General features: G+C 34.4%; 1 protein-coding gene across 1 annotated transcript in view; it reads right to left on the reverse strand.

Moving 5' to 3' along the window:
- The window catches only part of LOC142720884 (ras-related and estrogen-regulated growth inhibitor), a 29442-nt gene extending 9003 nt beyond the window's left edge, over window positions 1–20439 (reverse strand). The window contains exons 1-3 of the mRNA XM_075848818.1: window positions 20379–20439; window positions 3696–3752; window positions 1448–1521 (exon numbers count right to left, since the gene is read on the reverse strand). Coding sequence (XP_075704933.1) covers window positions 1448–1521; window positions 3696–3752; window positions 20379–20439 — 192 coding nt within the window. The remainder of the gene's footprint in view (window positions 1–1447; window positions 1522–3695; window positions 3753–20378) is intronic.
- Window positions 20440–21325: the final 886 nt, after the last annotated feature.

Genomic DNA, 21325 nt, shown 5'->3' on the forward strand with positions numbered 1-21325 from the left:
ATTCATGATCAAGGAAGAATAAGGAGGGAGAGGGGGGTAGTATGTGTAAGAAATGCTGCCTCTGTTTTCAAGATTTGAAACAAAATTAGACCATTCGTGGTGATCAATGAATAGTGAAAAATGTCGCAGTTGTACGCGCAGCAATAGCAAAAATGACATTGTCTAAGCAAAACTCTCCTCTTAGGGAATGGGAAGCACAATTCAGGAACACACTATAAGTTACCGCCGTGCAGATCTGGATCCGATGTAGAGAACAGGCCGGAGCCACTCAGTCAGCCCAGTTACAGTAGCGTTAGGGGCCACGTGTGTGTTATCGCCTAGGAGTACATAGCAAGCAAAACAGCCAGCCTCAGCCGGCCGCAGTGTCAGGGTGCTGGAGGGCTATCCTGTGGGGGTGGGTTAGAGAGAGGGGGTTCAGCCTTATAATATTTGCCAGTAACCATCAGACATACACAATGCAGAGTTAAATGTAAAACAAAAAAATCGAATCTATAACACGAGTAGAAAGACCCCTGCGGGCACCTCTGCGTCTCTTATACGCTAGATGGAAAACAATACATGCACTTTCCGAGATTTTTCCCAAGGACGCCTGTTCCTGATGTTTTCAATAGAAACCCTTGATTCCTGCGTGGGAGCAGAAGAGGCAGATTTTCTATTAGTAATTCATTGCTGATGACACACGAGCATTTACTTCTCCAGTCGGGATCTGGTTGTGCAGTAAAACGCAATGAAATCCTCCATAGCAAGGACAATGCTGGAACTTACAAGCTCCAATGTCCAGCAGACGAGGGTCATCGCGGCTGTAAAGTGCTGACGTTATTATTTCTTTTTTATTTATAGTGTTGTAATATTCTCTAAGCTCTACTATACTGGTGGAGAATGCTTTATAATTCTTCTTCTGATTATTAAAATGTTTAAGCAGAGTATGCTGAGATATAAAAAGTCTCAAATCGTTTTATAAACCCTCCAACTTTCTCCCATTTGCCACTAATAAAATCAACACAGTGCATTAAATTCTGAGTACGGGTGGCCATACACATGAAATAGTAGTTAATGATCCCATAAACCTGCACACGTGGCTCGGCCTGGCATGCATGTTTACGGGAGATAGGAATAAACCACAGCCAGACCTTTCCAGCAGCGGCTTATCTCCTGTAGGAACAAAGTATCGGGCAAGTCCAAATCCCAAAAGCCCCATCCCTCTTTCAGAAATTGGGAAACTCCCATATACAGTAGATCAGCCGATTCTGCCAATGTCGGCCAAGCTTTGCTTATTGTGTATGGGCGCCGCCAGGCAGTAGAGGTTTTGTATGGCTGAAATGGCACCGACAGTTGGCAGATAATTATCTAAATCGGCCATTAGACAATGGAAAAGAATGCTTGGTCCTAATGGCCCAAAATAGGTTAGACCTTAAAGAGTTAATAGCTAGATGACAAAATGTTTTACCTGACCGGCTGTGTCCAGCAACTCCATGGAAACGGCTTCATCGTCTATTGTTGTCTGATGCCGGTATGTGGATTCTGATGGGAAACAAAATGTGGGGAATAATTTGCAGCTCTTAATAAGGGACCCCAGATAGAACGTGTCCATTATGGTATCTTCAGTGCTCAGCATCATTTTGGTCTGATTTGAAGTATTATGATACAACTGTTAGCAGGGGCATAGCTATAGGGTTACAGAGGGAGCAGTCACAGCCGGTGCCCCTCTGCCACATAAGAAGACACCGGTGTTATAAATGGCACATGATCGGTGGGGGCCCTGGGACAGAACTTTCATTGGGCCCAGGATCTTCACGTTACACCTCTGACTGTTAATTCCATGCGTTCCCCGGATGTCAGGATACGTTGTGTATAAATGATTTATGTCTCTAACAACTGATGCTGAATTCATACAGACTTATTATTAAAGTGAATGTCATTATTTCGATTCCCGGGAGTAGGACACAGGGGATATAATAAAAGTGCTATGTTTGCTTAGACAAGATCCTGGGTTTATCCTCGGCTTTTATTCCAGGTTATGAGCCCTGATCATTTTTTTATACACTGTCACCAAAAGTATCTAAGAACTGCCCTGTTGCCCTCTTGCCCTGGTCCATAACCGAAAGGTTTATTGGACAAAGCAGAGACAGGAATCCGAATCCACAATAAGATTTCAGAACAAACCTGTTCAGGTTCTTACTACATGGATCATTGACTGCTCGGTCATGTTCAGCAGATGTATAAACACAAAGCGGGAGAATTATTAATACTGTCCTACATTGAGACAGGAAAAAAAACGGACAGGCAGAAACTGCACCAAATTAGTCACAGTAATGGACACTGTATGGTACATTTAACGCAATTTACTAGATATGTTAGACCGTTTCCTCTTCTTTATTCCATGTCATGGCTTCCATACTTTACATCAATATTTCTTGACAAAAGAATGGCGAATGCTATTAATAAATCTAGCGCATTTTACCACTCTTAGGCCCTGTTCACACTGAGTTTTTTTCAGGAGAAAAATTCTGCCGAAAAATTCCGTTTGGGATTTGAGGCAGATGTTGACCTTCCTGCACGGCGTTTGCCGCGATTTTTGCTGCGTTTTTCGCTCGCGCCCATTGAGTGCTACGGGCAAAAAACAGCGAAATACGCTTTCTCTGCCTCCCATTGATGTCATTGGGAGGTCAGAGGCGTGAACGCGCGAAGATAGGGCATGTCCCCTCTTTCTTCCGCGAGGCAGTTTTACCGCTCGCGGGATAATACCGCCCCTGCCTCCCATTGAAATCAATGGGAGGCATTTTCGGCCAGTTTTGGACGAGTTTTGCGGAGCGGTTTCCACTCCAAAAAGCTCGTCAAAATACTCTGTGTGAACAGGGCCTTAACCACACTGCTTTCTCTAGACTTTTTAGAAAACTTTTTAGTGTGGTGTAACATGTTTCTAAAAAACATAATAAATTTGGTGCATGTTATGTCCAACAGTTTTTTGGGCCAATTTCAGCCAATATTCTGCCACATTTTGCTTTGTAAATCCTCCCCAATATATAATGGGAGCAGCACCCAGCTATCAAATACCCCAGGTGACAAATTTACATCAGCATAATTTTAAGGATGCTCTCAATTAACCCACTATTAACAATCAGAATATTTAGTACACCTCGGTAGGAATATCTAACTACAACACAGTTCCATTAAAATTCCACCTTCAAAAATGGGGAAACTGAAGGTTCCTATCAGATAATCCAGCGCAAAGGCAAACCCATAGGTGTGCCTGGGTAATGCAACACCTGTCGACGATTGAGAAAGGCTGAACATAAGCCGAAACGCGTCTCAAAAATAAACACAAGAAACAAGGCAAAGCAAAATGGTGTGTCCCGGGATTTTTTTCACTTTAGTATCAAGGAATGGCATTTTTATGTATGAGTATATTCGGGTGACATTGTAGGGCATATCCTGCCTTCTGAAAGAGCAGTTTATATTGCCAATATCAAACAAACCAATAGAGTGGACTAATGATTTGGCAACTGGTTAATTCTGGGGCACTGCGTCCTTATCAAGAGTTCACTGAGGAAAGACATAAACTGGGATAAAATCCAATGAGATCTCTATTTAATGGAGCATTGACAATTAACATATATGTATTTTACAAGCATAAAAGTAGGTTGAAGTCCTTAATTCTAAATGTCATACAAAGTTACACAATAGATGAATCTTACCTAAAGTCGGGTCATATTCCCAGATGAATCGTTTGGTTAGAAATCTCACCAGGAGAGCTGAGGAAACAATAAATCTAATATCAATTTTTATCTTTCACACTAAAGTCAAATGAAGCCCAAAGATGGCCGGAGAAGTTGTCTGGATAACATGTTTGATGTTTTCATTGTACAGTCATATAGTCATGTCCGCTCTATCAGCGTTCCTTCTCTGACCCTCATAGGAAATCTGAATAGATGGAGGGCAGAGACAATTTCATTCTAGATATTTCACTGCTCTCAAATAGAACTTATCTCTCTCTCTATATATATATATATATATATCTCTCTATATATATATATATATATATATACATATAGGACAGCCTGAGAGGTACAGCTCCTCTTACCAAGGGAAAGGAGAGGAGGTTGGATTTTTATCATATTTTTGTATGTTTCATCTTTTGTTCCCCAGGGGGCCACATGGTGCTAGAGGTGCCTGGCGGCTGCTTATCCTCTTTACTTATGGAAATGAACGTTTAGCTGATCCAAGTTCACATGTTTCTGGGGATCTACGGACCTAAAGGTGGATAGGACATTCTCTTGTGTTAATAAATGTGAGTGAGCATCTTTACAAGTCTCACATCATGACTGCACCTCCTCCATTATCAGCATTAGGAACCTCACATGACACAAGCAGCGAGTTTCCCCTACATCACATTGTGGGAAATTTCCTAGAAACTTGAACTCACAAGACACTTAAATTGTGTGAGAGAAAATAGAAGGTCAGGAAAGGTAAAAAAAACAAACAGATGAATTATTCTCATAAAAATCCCCGATCAAAGAAATGAGGTATTCTAATGTTTCCAGAACTTTTACACCCATAATATTATGTTCAAGGGATCCATGGGTCACATGTGCACAAAAAGTTCTCTAGTATGACAAATCCTTTAAAACAAATTAGGATTAATCTAAAGACTCCATCCTTAGTTCCTGTTGTCCCTAGATTACAGAATGTTCAGAAAAGGACTGTAAATGTAAAGAACTGCCTACATGAGAATAAGTCAGACTGGCCAAAAAAAAAAAGACTTGATGATGCCATTGTCCTTGTTGAAGAAGCTCACCTTTTAACTGCTTCACAACCGTGTGCCATATATACACGGCGGACCTAGTCCCTGAAGACCACGCATAGTAGATATATGGTGGCGCTTCCTGGACTGCTCTTGCGCAATCGCGTGCACACAGCCCGGTACCCGGGAACTGGGCAAAGATCAAGGACCAATCTATGTGGTCTCTAATCGTGTGATTGCTGTGAGAACAAAATCACAGCAGGACTTATTTATAAACCTCTGGCCACAAATCTCCAGCCTCTATTCTTCTCCTTACACTTTGTTTCTGTATGAGGAGAAGAAGAGACATTGTATCAATCACATTGCATCAATCCATCCATATATACTAGGGTTATATTAGAGACTTTTAGAATAGAACGGTGTTTCATTCAGTTCCATTACGAAAGGTGTATAAAATCTAGCCCTTCGCCATGCAGTCACCTTTACAGTTTAGAAAAAACAATAGGTGGTTTCAGCAGCCAAGTGAATTTTAAAAATAAAAAATCTTTATACATAATAACATGTTAAAAACATGGACGTGTACACTCCATAAAGGGGGGGTCAGAACCGCTTACGCATTTCGGACTGAAGAAAACGAGTCCTTATTCAAAGCTCCAAAAAACACATGTGAAGCCCTGTAAGATCTACACATAAATAAAGAAGACTCCTCTGGAGGAAGCACCGGACCAGAAGACACCCTACCTGAGCATGGATTACATTATCTACGTGGGTTACATGGGAGAAGTAAAGAAAAATGAACACTATATATACATATCTAAGTGAATTTCAATAAAAGGTAACAGAATAAAGGCGACGTGATGATTCAGTAGATATACATGAAATCATGATGGTAACTTAAACCTTGGGGATGCCTGGTCTCAAGTGTGAGGATCCAATAGAATTCTCTGCTGAAAAGAGACTGCAATTGAGGGGATTAGGAGTGGTGTCTACCCCAAAAATATGTTCCCCTAGTATTCAGTTTGTGGGTTGTACACCCCACATACTTTAAAGTGCAGATGTTACATCATGTATTGTACACCCTCTCCATATTCTAAAGTGCAGATGTTACGTTGTATAATGTACACCCCGCATACTGGAAAGTGCAGATGTTATATCATATATTGTGTCGCGATTCTGGGGTATGTGGACCCACCATGCCGCCCTGCTGTAGTGGAGTGGCAGCTGGCCAAACAGTGAATGCAAAAGTCTTAGCACAAGAAAACCTGTATGAGAGTCCAGACAGACACGAGATGTAGCTTTGGCACAGATGATTCGTGGCACAGATGAAGCTAGGCTTGGCAGATGATGTTTGGCGTGGCAAATGACACTGGACGTGTCAGATGGAACAGACATGACTCCAACATTAGAATTCAGTCCAGGAACAAACACAGTTACAGGATACAGGAACACTGGGAATAGGATACAACTAAGGGACCATTTGTTTAACTAACATGGGAAGACAACAACAACAATGCTCAGGTAAGGAGTGGAATGGCAGGGCCCTTTATATAGTCCAGGGTGTAAGGGGATAGGTTGGGGTACAATTTGTTAGTGCACGCTCTGGCCTTTTAAGGCTGGGGATGACCGCGTGCACCCTAGGGGCAGGAGTAGCAGAGTGTAGCTGCGAGTTCTGATGTCTCCTGGGAGGGAGAACCTGGCAAGCGTTCAGTGTCCCACAGTCACGGCTGCCAGTGAGTACAACAGTACTCCCTCCTTAAGCCCCCTCTTTTTAGGTCCAGAGCGTAGGAGGAACCTCTTGACGAAAGTTGGAGCATTGATGTTCTCTTCTGGCTCCCAGGACCCCTCCTCAGGACCAAACCCTTTCCAGTCCACCAGATACAAAGTCTTTCCTCCTACTCTCTTGTAGTCCAGGATCTCCTTCACCTCGAAGACGTCAGAAGAATCGCTGGGAGCAACTAGAATATTTACTGTAGCGGTTCAGGACCACAGGCTTTAGGAGGGACACATGGAACGAGTTGGGGATTTTGAGAGTAGGAGGCAGCCGAAGCTGTTAGGACACTGGGTTTATCTGTTGTAACACCTCAAAGGGGTAGAGGTATAGCGTCCATGGCCACAGGCCGTCAGGTTTACTCACCTCCCGACGCCCGCAGCTATGGATCCGTGAGCGCTGGTCCCCATCTCTAGGAAATACCAGCGCTCACTTCCACTCCATTCTGCTGTGTCCCATGATTTCCTGGCCTATAAGAAGGCCCCAGCCCTTTCCGATCCTTGCCTGAGTGTTGTTAGTTTATCCCAGTCTGTCTTGCAAATGGCCCCTTAGTATTTCCCGTTCCAGTTGTTACCCGTGCCCTGTTGCCTGTTCCTGTATCCCGTACTGTTCCTGTGCCTACCAGTGTTGGAGTCATGTCTACTGCACCTGCTGTCGTTTGTCACGTCCAGTGTCTTCTGCCACGACCAGTGTCTTCTGCCACGTCCAGTGTCTTCTGCCACATCGGATACTGCTCGCCACATCTGGTGCTACCTGCTGCACCGGCCTCCATCCGTGCTGAAGCCACAGCCACCGTCTGGACTAGTTCAGGTACCCAGGGATAGGTTCAGGGAAAGAGGGGATGGGGGGGAAACAGGCCTGCAGCTTTATTGAAAGACAACATGTAGGGGGAACTACAACTGTCGGTATGCAAGGCAAGATATACAACTTCTTTTGTTCAACTTCTTTACTGCAATGAACAGGTAACAGGAAATTCTCTTCTATGGAGCAGACAGGAACCCTGAGGTTGAGGACTTCGATCCCGCTGGAAGTGCCCCGGAGAGAGGTTGTGCCTGACTCCACGTTGCCATGCTTGGCTATGGTCACGCCGCCGTCGGTCACGGTGGGAGCTACCCACTACTGACAGCCTACCCTAGGGTAAGAGTCACACTCCCGGCCCATGGGTCGCGTCGTGGGAATCAGTGAGCTACCCGTACCTACTGGCACCATCACGGGTCCTTGCGGAGCTATCCGCTACCTTTCGCGACAAACCCTCTCTCTCCTCAGTCGGCGGTCCAAGCGGTGGACCCCCTAGGACGCAACTGAACCTGCGGGTTGACGCTAAGGTTTACACAAAGTCCAGCTAATAGTCCAATAAAGTCCCGTCAACCCGACCGTTCCTTCCGTCTGCTCCTGATCCAACAAGATTCATCAACAACAGTTCCATGCAAATGTTACAGGCGGTGATTCATCAACAACAGTTCCATGCAAATATTACAGTTGTTACACGGTGGAAGACACGCAGGACACTGGCGCGGTTAATGAGGTAGGAAGCCTGTACTAGGCCTAATTCAGGCTAAATCATCTGCGGATTGTAAGGCTAGTCTTTCATGTACTCTGTGACCCGGATAAACGAGGGCCGTACTTCTCTTGGAGGGGCGGACTGTAATTCGGGTACTGGTATTGTCCCTGGGAAGGTCTGAGGGTCCTGGTTAGGGGCTACGGGGTGTGGCCGGCACCTGTAGCGGATGCTGATACTCCAATCCGCTCCTGCTTCGATCAGTCCTCTGTTTGGGTGCACCCCCTGCTTCTCTCTCTCCACTGCAGGGAGACACGTTCCTCCTGTCGGTCCTCTGCTGCTGGCACACTGATTTCCTTCCTTGCTGTCACTGATCCGGTAGCCCTATGTGCCTCAGCCTCCTGTAACCACGCTGGGGGTTCCTCTCTGGTCGTTCTGCTGGGGTCGGTCACCTGCCCTTACTTTCCCCCTTTAGCGTTCTCTCTCTCTTGTTCCCTCTGCTCCTTCCTCCACTCTCCTCTCCAGCCGCGCTCTCTCACTTCCACCCGCCTCTTCTGACCTCCCTCCTCATCCGGTTCTCCTCCTCTGCCCCAAGTCCCGGCATCGCGAGACTTAGCCCTGCTTCACCGCTGGGCGCATGCGTCATGGCTGTCGCCATGACACCCAAGACGCTCCGGAGCCGAACTCCCGAGCCGCCCGACAAGACCGTGTCCCTGCGTTGGCCCACGGGGAGAGGTAAGTACGGGTGCACCCTTACAAACACACAAGAAAATTGAAAAGAAAAGAAAAAAGAGGGATACTGTAGTCGCTGCTTGGTTGATAAAAGTTGGTTTATTGCATAAAAGCAAGGTAAACAGATTGCTACGCGTTTCAACACCGGACTGGCGTCTTCCTCAGGCAGATAACACATACAGTACAAGATCATGCATATATATACACATACAAGTGAACAGTGATAGGGCCAATTCAGTAAAAAAAAACGCCAAAAACGGGGAAAGGTCACAGAAACAACTCTTGTTTATAAAGTTGGAAAAAAATTAAAAAAAAAGGGCAAGGTGGCATATGGATGGTCCGTGTGTAGCAGTGTGACCTAACCGACATAGATCAAGTGCTGGGTACGAAGCCCGGAAATAACAGTCAGTTCATGTTAAAAAGCTAAAATAATTCATATTTAATATTTAATAAATTTCATCGAAAAAATGAGGTAAATAGCGTATGTGATTAGATGAATATGATATAAATATGGAACATATAATATCAAAGACTCCTTACTGTTTATCGGATAGAGGGAGGTCACGCCTCCGGGAGCCATCACAAACAAGGACCTTGGAACGCACCATGGAACGCACAAAAAAATGGCGTTGTATGGGCGTCATGACAACCATCATGGCAACTCATGAGGGCCAGATGTCCATGAAACGCACGGTGGACCGCAAACCGCACCACACGGAGCAAAGTACAGAGGGGAGATGAATGGGAGGTGCAAACCTATCTTTTTATATTAATAAACATTTGTGCTTCATAATCATCGCAATTAATAGAATATTAGATACTAGGCTATTAAAATATCAAAATATTAAAGTATTAAAATATCGAAATGCTCCGTTGAGAGAGAGAGATAAGTGTATGCATAAAATATAGTATTACGATAGTCATTTGTTTGGAAAACAGAATAATAAAAAAACAGAATAATAAAAAAACAGAATAATAAAACAATGATAATACAAGGGTAATAATAATAATAATAATATAGCAATAGTATAGTAATAATAATATATAAATAGTATAGTAATAATAATATATAAATAGTATAGTAATAATAATATATAAATAGTATAGTAATAATAATATAGCAATAGTATAGTAATAATAATAATAATAATAATATAGCAATAGTATAGTAATAATAATAATAATAATAATATAGCAATAGTATAGTAATAATAATATATAAATAGTATAGTAATAATAATAATAATATAGCAATAGTATAGTAATAATAATAATAATAATAATAATAATAATATAGCAATAGTATAGTAATAATAATAATAATAATAATATAGCAATAGTATAGTAATAATAATATATAAATAGTATAGTAATAATAATAATAATATAGCAATAGTATAGTAATAATAATATATAAATAGTATAGTAATAATAATAATAATATAGCAATAGTATAGTAATAATAATATATAAATAGTATAGTAATAATAATAATAATATAGCAATAGTATAGTAATAATAATAATAATATAGCAGTAGTATAGTAATAATAATATATAAATAGTATAGTAATAATAATAATAATATAACAATAGTATAGTAATAATAATAATAATAATAATAATAATAATAATATAGCAATAGTATAGTAATAATAATATATAAATAGTATAGTAATAATAATAATAATATAGCAATAGTATAGTAATAATAATAATAATAATAATAATATAGCAATAGTATAGTAATAATAATATATAAATAGTATAGTAATAATAATAATAATATAGCAGTAGTATAGTAATAATAATATATAAATAGTATAGTAATAATAATAATAATATAACAATAGTATAGTAATAATAATAATAATAATAATAATATAGCAATAGTATAGTAATAATAATATATAAATAGTATAGTAATAATAATATATAAATAGTATAGTAATAATAATAATAATATAGCAATAGTATAGTAATAATAATAATAATAATATAGCAGTAGTATAGTAATAATAATATATAAATAGTATAGTAATAATAATAATAATATAGCAATAGTATAGTAATAATAATAATAATATAGCAGTAGTATAGTGATAATAATATATAAATAGTATAGTAATAATAATAATAATATAGCAGTAGTATAGTAATAATAATATATAAATAGTATAGTAATAATAATAATAATATAACAATAGTATAGTAATAATAATAATAATAATAATAATAATAATATAGCAATAGTATAGTAATAATAATATATAAATAGTATAGTAATAATAATATATAAATAGTATAGTAATAATAATAATAATATAGCAATAGTATAGTAATAATAATAATAATAATAATAATAATATAGCAATAGTATAGTAATAATAATATATAAATAGTATAGTAATAATAATAATAATATAACAATAGTATAGTAATAATAATAATAATAATAATAATAATATAGCAATAGTATAGTAATAATAATATATAAATAGTATAGTAATAATAATATATAAATAGTATAGTAATAATAATAATAATATAGCAATAGTATAGTAATAATAATAATAATATAGCAGTAGTATAGTGATAATAATATATAAATAGTATAGTAATAATAATAATAATATAGCAGTAGTATAGTAATAATAATATATAAATAGTATAGTAATAATAATAATAATATAACAATAGTATAGTAATAATAATAATAATAATAATAATAATAATATAGCAATAGTATAGTAATAATAATATATAAATAGTATAGTAATAATAATAATAATAATATAACAATAGTATAGTAATAATAATAATAATAATAATAATAATATAGCAATAGTATAGTAATAATAATAATAATAATAATATAGCAATAGTATAGTAATAATAATAATAATAATAATAATAATAATATAGCAGTAGTATAGTGATAATAATATATAAATAGTATAGTAATAATAATAATAATATAGCAATAGTATAGTAATAATAATATATAAATAGTATAGTAATAATAATATATAAATAGTATAGTAATAATATATAAATAGTATAGTAATAATAATATATAAATAGTATAGTAATAATAATATATAAATAGTATAGTAATAATAATAATAATATAACAATAGTATAGTAATAATAATATAGCAATAGTATAGTAATAATAATATATAAATAGTATAGTAATAATAATATAGCAATAGTATAGTAATAATAATAATAATATAACAATAGTATAGTAATAATAATAATAATAATAATAATAATATAGCAATAGTATAGTAATAATAATATATAAATAGTATAGTAATAATAATAATAATATAACAATAGTATAGTAATAATAATAATAATAATAATAATAATATAGCAATAGTATAGTAATAATAATAATAATAATAATATAGCAATAGTATAGTAATAATAATAATAATAATAATATAGCAATAGTATAGTAATAATAATATATAAATAGTATAGTAATAATAATATATAAATAGTATAGTAATAATAATAATAATATAACAATAGTATAGTAATAATAATAATAATAATAATAATAATAATATAGCAATAGTATAGTAATAATAATATATAAATAGTATAGTAATAATAATAATAATATAACAATAGTATAGTAATAATAATAATAATAATAATAATAATAATAATATAGCAATAGTATAGTAATAATAATAATAATAATAATATAGCAATAGTATAGTAATAATAATAATAATAATAATATAGCAATAGTATAGTAATAATAATATATAAATAGTATAGTAATAATAATATAGCAATAGTATAGTAATAATAATAATAATATAACAATAGTATAGTAATAATAATAATAATAATAATATAGCAATAGTATAGTAATAATAATATATAAATAGTATAGTAATAATAATAATAATATAACAATAGTATAGTAATAATAATAATAATAATAATAATATAGCAATAGTATAGTAATAATAATAATAATAATAATATAGCAATAGTATAGTAATAATAATAATAATATAACAATAGTATAGTAATAATAATAATAATAATAATAATAATATAGCAATAGTATAGTAATAATAATATATAAATAGTATAGTAATAATAATAATAATATAACAATAGTATAGTAATAATAATAATAATAATAATAATATAGCAATAGTATAGTAATAATAATAATAATAATAATATAGCAATAGTATAGTAATAATAATAATAATATAACAATAGTATAGTAATAATAATAATAATAATAATAATAATATAGCAATAGTATAGTAATAATAATATATAAATAGTATAGTAATAATAATAATAATATAACAATAGTATAGTAATAATAATAATAATAATAATATAGCAATAGTATAGTAATAATAATAATAATAATAATATAGCAATAGTATAGTAATAATAATATATAAATAGTATAGTAATAATAATATATAAATAGTATAGTAATAATAATAATAATATAGCAATAGTATAGTAATAATAATAATAATAATAATATAGCAATAGTATAGTAATAATAATATATAAATAGTATAGTAATAATAATAATAATATAACAATAGTATAGTAATAATAATAATAATAATAATAATATAGCAATAGTATAGTAATAATAATAATAATAATAATATAGCAATAGTATAGTAATAATAATAATAATATAACAATAGTATAGTAATAATAATAATAATAATAATAATAATATAGCAATAGTATAGTAATAATAATATATAAATAGTATAGTAATAATAATAATAATATAACAATAGTATAGTAATAATAATAATAATAATAATAATAATAATATAGCAATAGTATAGTAATAATAATAATAATAATAATATAGCAATAGTATAGTAATAATAATAATAATAATAATAATAATATAGCAATAGTATAGTAATAATAATATATAAATAGTATAGTAATAATAATAATAATAATATAACAATAGTATAGTAATAATAATAATAATAATAATAATAATAATATAGCAATAGTATAGTAATAATAATAATAATAATAATATAGCAATAGTATAGTAATAATAATAATAATAATAATATAGCAATAGTATAGTAATAATAATATATAAATAGTATAGTAATAATAATATATAAATAGTATAGTAATAATAATAATAATATAGCAATAGTATAGTAATAATAATAATAATAATAATAATAATATAGCAATAGTATAGTAATAATAATATATAAATAGTATAGTAATAATAATAATAATATAACAATAGTATAGTAATAATAATAATAATAATAATAATAATAATATAGCAATAGTATAGTAATAATAATAATAATAATAATATAGCAATAGTATAGTAATAATAATAATAATAATAATATAGCAATAGTATAGTAATAATAATAATAATAATAATATAGCAATAGTATAGTAATAATAATAATAATAATAATATAGCAATAGTATAGTAATAATAATATATAAATAGTATAGTAATAATAATAATAATATAGCAATAGTATAGTAATAATAATATATAAATAGTATAGTAATAATAATAATAATATAGCAGTAGTATAGTAATAATAATATATAAATAGTATAGTAATAATAATAATAATATAGCAATAGTATAGTAATAATAATATATAAATAGTATAGTAATAATAATAATAATATAGCAGTAGTATAGTAATAATAATATATAAATAGTATAGTAATAATAATAATAATATAACAATAGTATAGTAATAATAATATAGCAATAGTATAGTAATAATAATATATAAATAGTATAGTAATAATAATATAGCAATAGTATAGTAATAATAATAATAATATAACAATAGTATAGTAATAATAATAATAATAATAATAATAATAATAATATAGCAATAGTATAGTAATAATAATATATAAATAGTATAGTAATAATAATAATAATATAACAATAGTATAGTAATAATAATAATAATAATAATAATAATAATAATATAGCAATAGTATAGTAATAATAATAATAATAATAATAATAATATAGCAATAGTATAGTAATAATAATAATAATAATAATATAGCAATAGTATAGTAATAATAATATATAAATAGTATAGTAATAATAATAATAATATAGCAATAGTATAGTAATAATAATAATAATATAACAATAGTATAGTAATAATAATAATAATAATAATATAGCAATAGTATAGTAATAATAATATATAAATAGTATAGTAATAATAATAATAATATAGCAGTAGTATAGTAATAATAATAATAATATAGCAGTAGTATAGTAATAATAATATATAAATAGTATAGTAATAATAATAATAATATAGCAGTAGTATAGTAATAATAATATATAAATAGTATAGTAATAATAATAATAATATAACAATAGTATAGTAATAATAATATAGCAATAGTATAGTAATAATAATATATAAATAGTATAGTAATAATAATATAGCAATAGTATAGTAATAATAATATAGCAATAGTATAGTAATAATAATATAGCAATAGTATAGTAATAATAATATATAAATAGTATAGTAATAATAATATAGCAATAGTATAGTAATAATAATATATAAATAGTATAGTAATAATAATAATAATATAGCAATAGTATAGTAATAATAATATATAAATAGTATAGTAATAATAATAATAATATAGCAATAGTATAGTAATAATAATAATATATAAATAGTATAGTAATAATATATAAATAGTATAGTAATAATAATAATAATATAGCAATAGTATAGTAATAATAATATATAAATAGTATAGTAATAATAATAATAATATAGCAATAGTATAGTAATAATAATAATATATAAATAGTATAGTAATAATAATATAGTTGCTGAAATACAATTTAAACAAGACGTATTATTAGATTGACAATGGGATGATAAGTACAATGAAAATATACTGAAAATATGCCAAGAGGAGATTGTTTAAAAAATAGGACAGTTGTTAAGATACAGTTGCTGGAGCCGGGGATATTATTAGACAATGGGAAGGGAGATAGAATTGTGGAATTAATCTAATGAAGATTCCGTGATGTCATTAAGCCCATTAGGATGTAAGGTCCCCAACTTATAGATCCAGAAATTCTCCCTCTGTATAAGTCTGGTAAATCTGTCAGAAAGTTCACACGGGATGCTTTCAATGGGAGTGACTGTCAGGACATCAAAATTGCATTTATGTTCCAGAGCGCAATGTCGGGATACGCTATGTTTCAGATAACCATTTTTAACATTAAACCTATGTTTATTCATCCTATCCCTAAGGGTTTGGGTTGTGCGCCCTACATATTGGAGGTTGCATGTGCATTGTAGTAAGTAGACCACATCGCTGCTGCCACAATTCAAAAAGCTTTTTATTGCGAAACTTTCATTAGTTACCAAAGATGTAAAATGGGATGTCTTGGTATTGATATTCAAACAACATAGGCATCTTGTTTTCCCACAACGGAACGAGCCGTAGGTAGTCAGAGGTGTTTTAGGGGGGTGCTGTTGGACAGTGCGTAATTTGCTGGGTGCAATGAGGTTCCTCAAAGTTTTCGCCCTCCAATAGGTGATCTTGGGTCTTATTGGAATAAGATCTTTCATGTATTGGTCATTAGTGAGAATGTGCCAATGTTTTTGCAATGTGGAGCTTATCAGTTTACTCCCTTTATTGAAAGTAGTTACGAAATTGCATCTGAAGTCACCTGACTTATTTGTGGTAATGGTTCGAGAGTTTAGGCAATCCAGTTGTGTAAGTGATTTTGCTCTGGTTCCAGCGCCTATGATCAGGCTGGAGGGGAAGTTCTTTTCTTTGAACCTTTTCCTCAGTAAATTACATTCTTTTTGGAAATCTTGGTTATTGGAACAATTCTTTCTAATCCTCTTAAACTGGCCAAAGGGTACATTCTTCAGCCAGGGTGGGTAGTGGGCACTCCTGAAGTTCAGGTAGCTGTTTACATCAACCCCTTTAAAGTGGGGTTTGTTAACATGCGACCCTTTTTCTCAATTGTGAGATCCAAGAAGTCAGTTTTGCTGACAGAGCACTCATGTGAAAAAGAGATTCCAAAGGTGTTGTCATTTAAGTGTTTCATGAAATTGGTAATCACGGTTGGATCACCTTTTATGATGAAAATGAGGTCGTCAATATAACGCTTATAGAAGATGATGTCTTTATACATATGATCACCAAAAATGTATATGTTTTCAAAAGCTCCCATGTACAAATTAGCGTACGTTGGGGCAAAACGTGATCCCATCGCACAACCTTTGGTCTGTTTAAAAAAATTTCATTCGAAAGTGAAGATGTTATGAGTGAGTATAAAATCAATGCTATTTATAAAAAAATTGATTTGTTTGTTCGGGAGACGTGCATCCGTTATCAGAAACGACAAAATTGCCTCTGTACCTAAATCATGTGGAATATTAGTGTACTGTAAAGGATCTTCCAGGCACAGCTTCTGTATCTACGCCCATAGGTAATCAGTCTGCACCTGCTTCTATGTCTGTGAGACTGACTCCATCTTCCACCACTCAGGATGGCAGGCTTAGGAGTGGGAGAGCCTATCACAGCCTGGCCAGACGGAGCTAGCTCCCACCCTCTGTCTATTTATACCTGCCTTTCCTGTTCCTCCTTTGCTTGTGATTCTTCTCGTGTGGTTTCCTGGCCCTGCTGCAGCTTCTTGATCTATTTGTCCCTGCTTCATACTGACCCTGGCTTACTGACTACTCTCCTGCTCTGCGTTTGGTACCTCGTACACTCCTGATTTGACTCGGCTTGTTCACTACTCTCCTGCTCTGCGTTTGCACCTCGTACTCTCCTGGTTTGACTTGGCTCGTTCACTACTCTTGTTGCTCACGGTGTTGCCGTGGGCAACTGCCCCATTTCCCTTAGCTTCTGTGTACCCTTGTCTGTTTGTCTGTCGTGCACTTATTGAGCGTAGGGACCGTCGCCCAGTTGTACCCCGTCGCCTAGGGCGGGTCGTTGCAAGTAGGCAGGGACTGAGTGGTGGGTAGATTAGGGCTCACTTGTCTGTTTCCCTACCCCCCATCATTACATGTACAAGGATGATACGTCTGCAGTTAGGAACCAGTGGTCAGTTAGATCATAAGTGGTTTGTAGTGCAAATAATTCCCTAATAAGATGTGTGGAGTCTTTGAGGTAGGATGGTAATTTGATGACGAAAGGTTGGAGATGCATGTCAATGTAGTGGGTCAGGTTGCTGGTAAGTGACCCGATCCCTGAAATAATTTGTTGGCCAAGGGGGTTGGATAGGTATTTATGGATTTTAGGCAAATGATATATGAACGGGATGGTGGGAAATGGAACTGTTAAGAATGCTTTCTCTTTCTTACTCAGAATGTTGTCCTGAAATGCTTCCTCAATGTGTGTTTTGTATTTTTTTAGAAATGAAGGGATGGGATTAGACTGCAGTCTTCTCTGCGGGAAACCCAAAGATTCACTTCCTCTGGGAGGAGAAAACGAAAATGAAAAGAAATGAAAACTGACACTAACAATTTAACAAAATCCCAACCCCCTTGTACCTTCATTCTCTTTCTACTCACCCTGCATCCCACCCTCTGGGTTAAGGACACGGCTCCCAACTTATTCAGAGCGATCTCCATAACTACTGGCTTCATGACTGGAGCCTTCATCCCCCGTTCTCTCCCACCCTCCCATGTGATTTTCTGTCTGTCACCATGGTGACGGAGACTAGAGCGGCTGACAGACAGGCGGGTATCATCTGGAGCGGACGGGCCGCTATACAGGACAATGACTACATTCATGTGCCATGGCCGCTTGTATCTGGTGGATAAGTTCCATATTGTTTTGACTTAGGTTTGGTTTGTAGGATTTGACCATTTCAAGTCTAAATAAAGGTGACTGCAAATTTTCCCACGTAAGTGAAACGCTCCATGTCCCTTATCCGGGTTATTGCTCTTTTTGCACTTTTTCGCTCTTCAGCTCATTTTTAACTTGTGTCAAAAGCTTTTACTGCAGATTCTATTTGTGGCATCACTAATAGAGATGAGCGAACGTCCTGAAATTCATTTCGGGTTCAATTCAATGGAATTGACCATCCGATTTCGATCAAAATTGTTGCCGCGAATCACAAGTGCCGATTGCCCTGAAAACACATATGTGACTCTGAGATCTTCTGGGACTGAATCCAACTCCTTTGGATGTCAAAGTGACTGCCACATGTACGGGTAAACAACTGCTGAGCATTTTGGGAAGATTGCCTGCAAGGCATTATGGAGTAGCCCTCCAAAAGGTCATGCCATCCTATTTCTAATCTACAAAATGGCATCTGATGCTCGCCGGTGGCCGCCATCTTGCCACGACTCATGCACAGCGAACCCCAATAGTTTCAAATTTTGCCAAATATACCATTTTGGGGAAATTCAGACCGAGTTTGATTTGTGTAGAATCGTTTCGCTCCTCTGTAATCACTATTGCTCTGTAAAGTATACAAATTCCGTATCTGTCTCATTCTGCGCCTTTAACAACTTTCTAAACGAATATACCTTCAATTACACACAGCGCAACCATGGCTTGTGAGCCCCTCACCCTCTTACTGTATATTATTCCAGGTCTGATGGGCGGCATCACGTATATACTATAAGCAGCTGGACTAGTCTTTTCCTGCATCTAGAAATCGGCCCCGTCCCAATGTCTTTCTAAATGGTTTGCAGATATTAATAAGAAACAAAGAATGAAGAAATGGCTCATGAATTCTCGGCACTTTCAGTCCTTGAGCAGGTGGTGGCTGCGGTTTGACTGCTCCGGCTGCCGGCTTGCCTTCTTCCCGTCTCGTGCCTGGTGCTTTCAGCACTGGACAGGGGTCAGCCCCATATACAACAAGCTGCAATGTATGTACTGTGTGTTCTAACACCTTTCTATCCTGATCAGCATTGACTTTTTCAGCAATTTTTTGTTACAATATCTAATTTGCTAGATCAGACCAAATCTGCTCGCCTTCGCTCCCCATGTGCATCATTGAACTTGGGCCACATGGCCCTGTCCCGGGTCGTCCTTCCGTCAACCACTTTTTATTGGTACTAACCATTTATACCGGGAACACCCCACAAGACCGGACATTCTGGAGATGACCCAGTCGTCCACACATCACAATTTGGCGCTTGTCACAATCGATCAGATTCTTACATTTCTCCACTACTTCCAACGTTAGACTTCAAAAACGGACTGATCACTCACTGCATAATATATTCCACCTCGTGTCAGGCGCCATTATAACCGCATTCTCATTGCTATCCCATTCACCTGTCAGCGATTTTAATGTTATGGCTGAACGGTTTTATTTAATATTTATGTCCATATTTGATCCATTCTAGTGTCTCGGTTACGGGAAGAAATATGGATGAGTAAAAAACATTGATAGAATTGAAAAAGTGGGCAAAATATGAAAGAATGTGAAGGAGACCCAAAAATAGCAAAGACACAAAGTAAATGAACAGAACGTCCAAAACATAATAAATACAAACCTAACATAATAAGAGTAAAATGCCGGAGATGTCATCACACATGTAACATGTCATGTACATGATAGAAAACCTACAAACTTACCAGACTTGCCAACTCCAGCTCGGCCAAATACAGCGATCTTCACTTCTGTGCTTTTAGCCATGTCGTCGTTGTCGTTGTTGTCGTTGTCGTTGTTGTCGTTGTTGTTGTTGTTGTTGTTGTTGTTTTTGTCGACCTTCTCGTATGATGACGTTTTACAATCACTGTGTCATTATTAATACTCCAGAGATTTCAACTCTACACAAATCAAGACAAAAAAATTGACAACAAAGTTTGTGTTCTGAATAGAGGAAACAAAACTTGACGAATCAGAGGACACAACCACCTTCTGAGCTTCCTCTAAACTTACATACAAATCACAAAAATCACACTAAATAAACAGACGACAAGAGCCGGAGCATCACGTATGATAACTTCAGTTTTATGGCCACTGTATAAAAAAAAGATATATAATATTCCCAAAAGGCTAAACTCGAACATCATGACACAACACAAGACACTGCACTTATCAATAAAATCTGTTTATGATAAAAGAGAAAGGTTCAAAGCACCAGATTGCGCCCAGATAATCATCATACACCTTATACAGCACCCAGATAATCATCATACACCTTATACAGAGCCCAGATAATCATCATACACCTTATACAGCGCCCAGATAATCATCATACACCTTATACAGCGCCCAGATAATCATCATATACCTTATACAGCACCCAGATAATCATCATACACCTTATACAGCTCCCAGATAATCATCATATACCTTATACAGCTCCCAGATAATCATCATACACCTTATACAGAGCCCAGATAATCATCATACACCTTATACAGCTCCCAGATAATCATCATATACCTTATACAGCACCCAGATAATCATCATACACCTTATACAGCACCCAGATAATCATCATACACCTTATACAGCTCCCAGATAATCATCATATACCTTATACAGCGCCCAGATAATCATCATACACCTTATA

The sequence above is a fragment of the Rhinoderma darwinii genome, unplaced genomic scaffold (assembly GCF_050947455.1).
Source record: "Rhinoderma darwinii isolate aRhiDar2 unplaced genomic scaffold, aRhiDar2.hap1 Scaffold_51, whole genome shotgun sequence".
In the NCBI taxonomy this organism is placed as follows: Eukaryota; Metazoa; Chordata; class Amphibia; order Anura; family Rhinodermatidae; genus Rhinoderma; species Rhinoderma darwinii.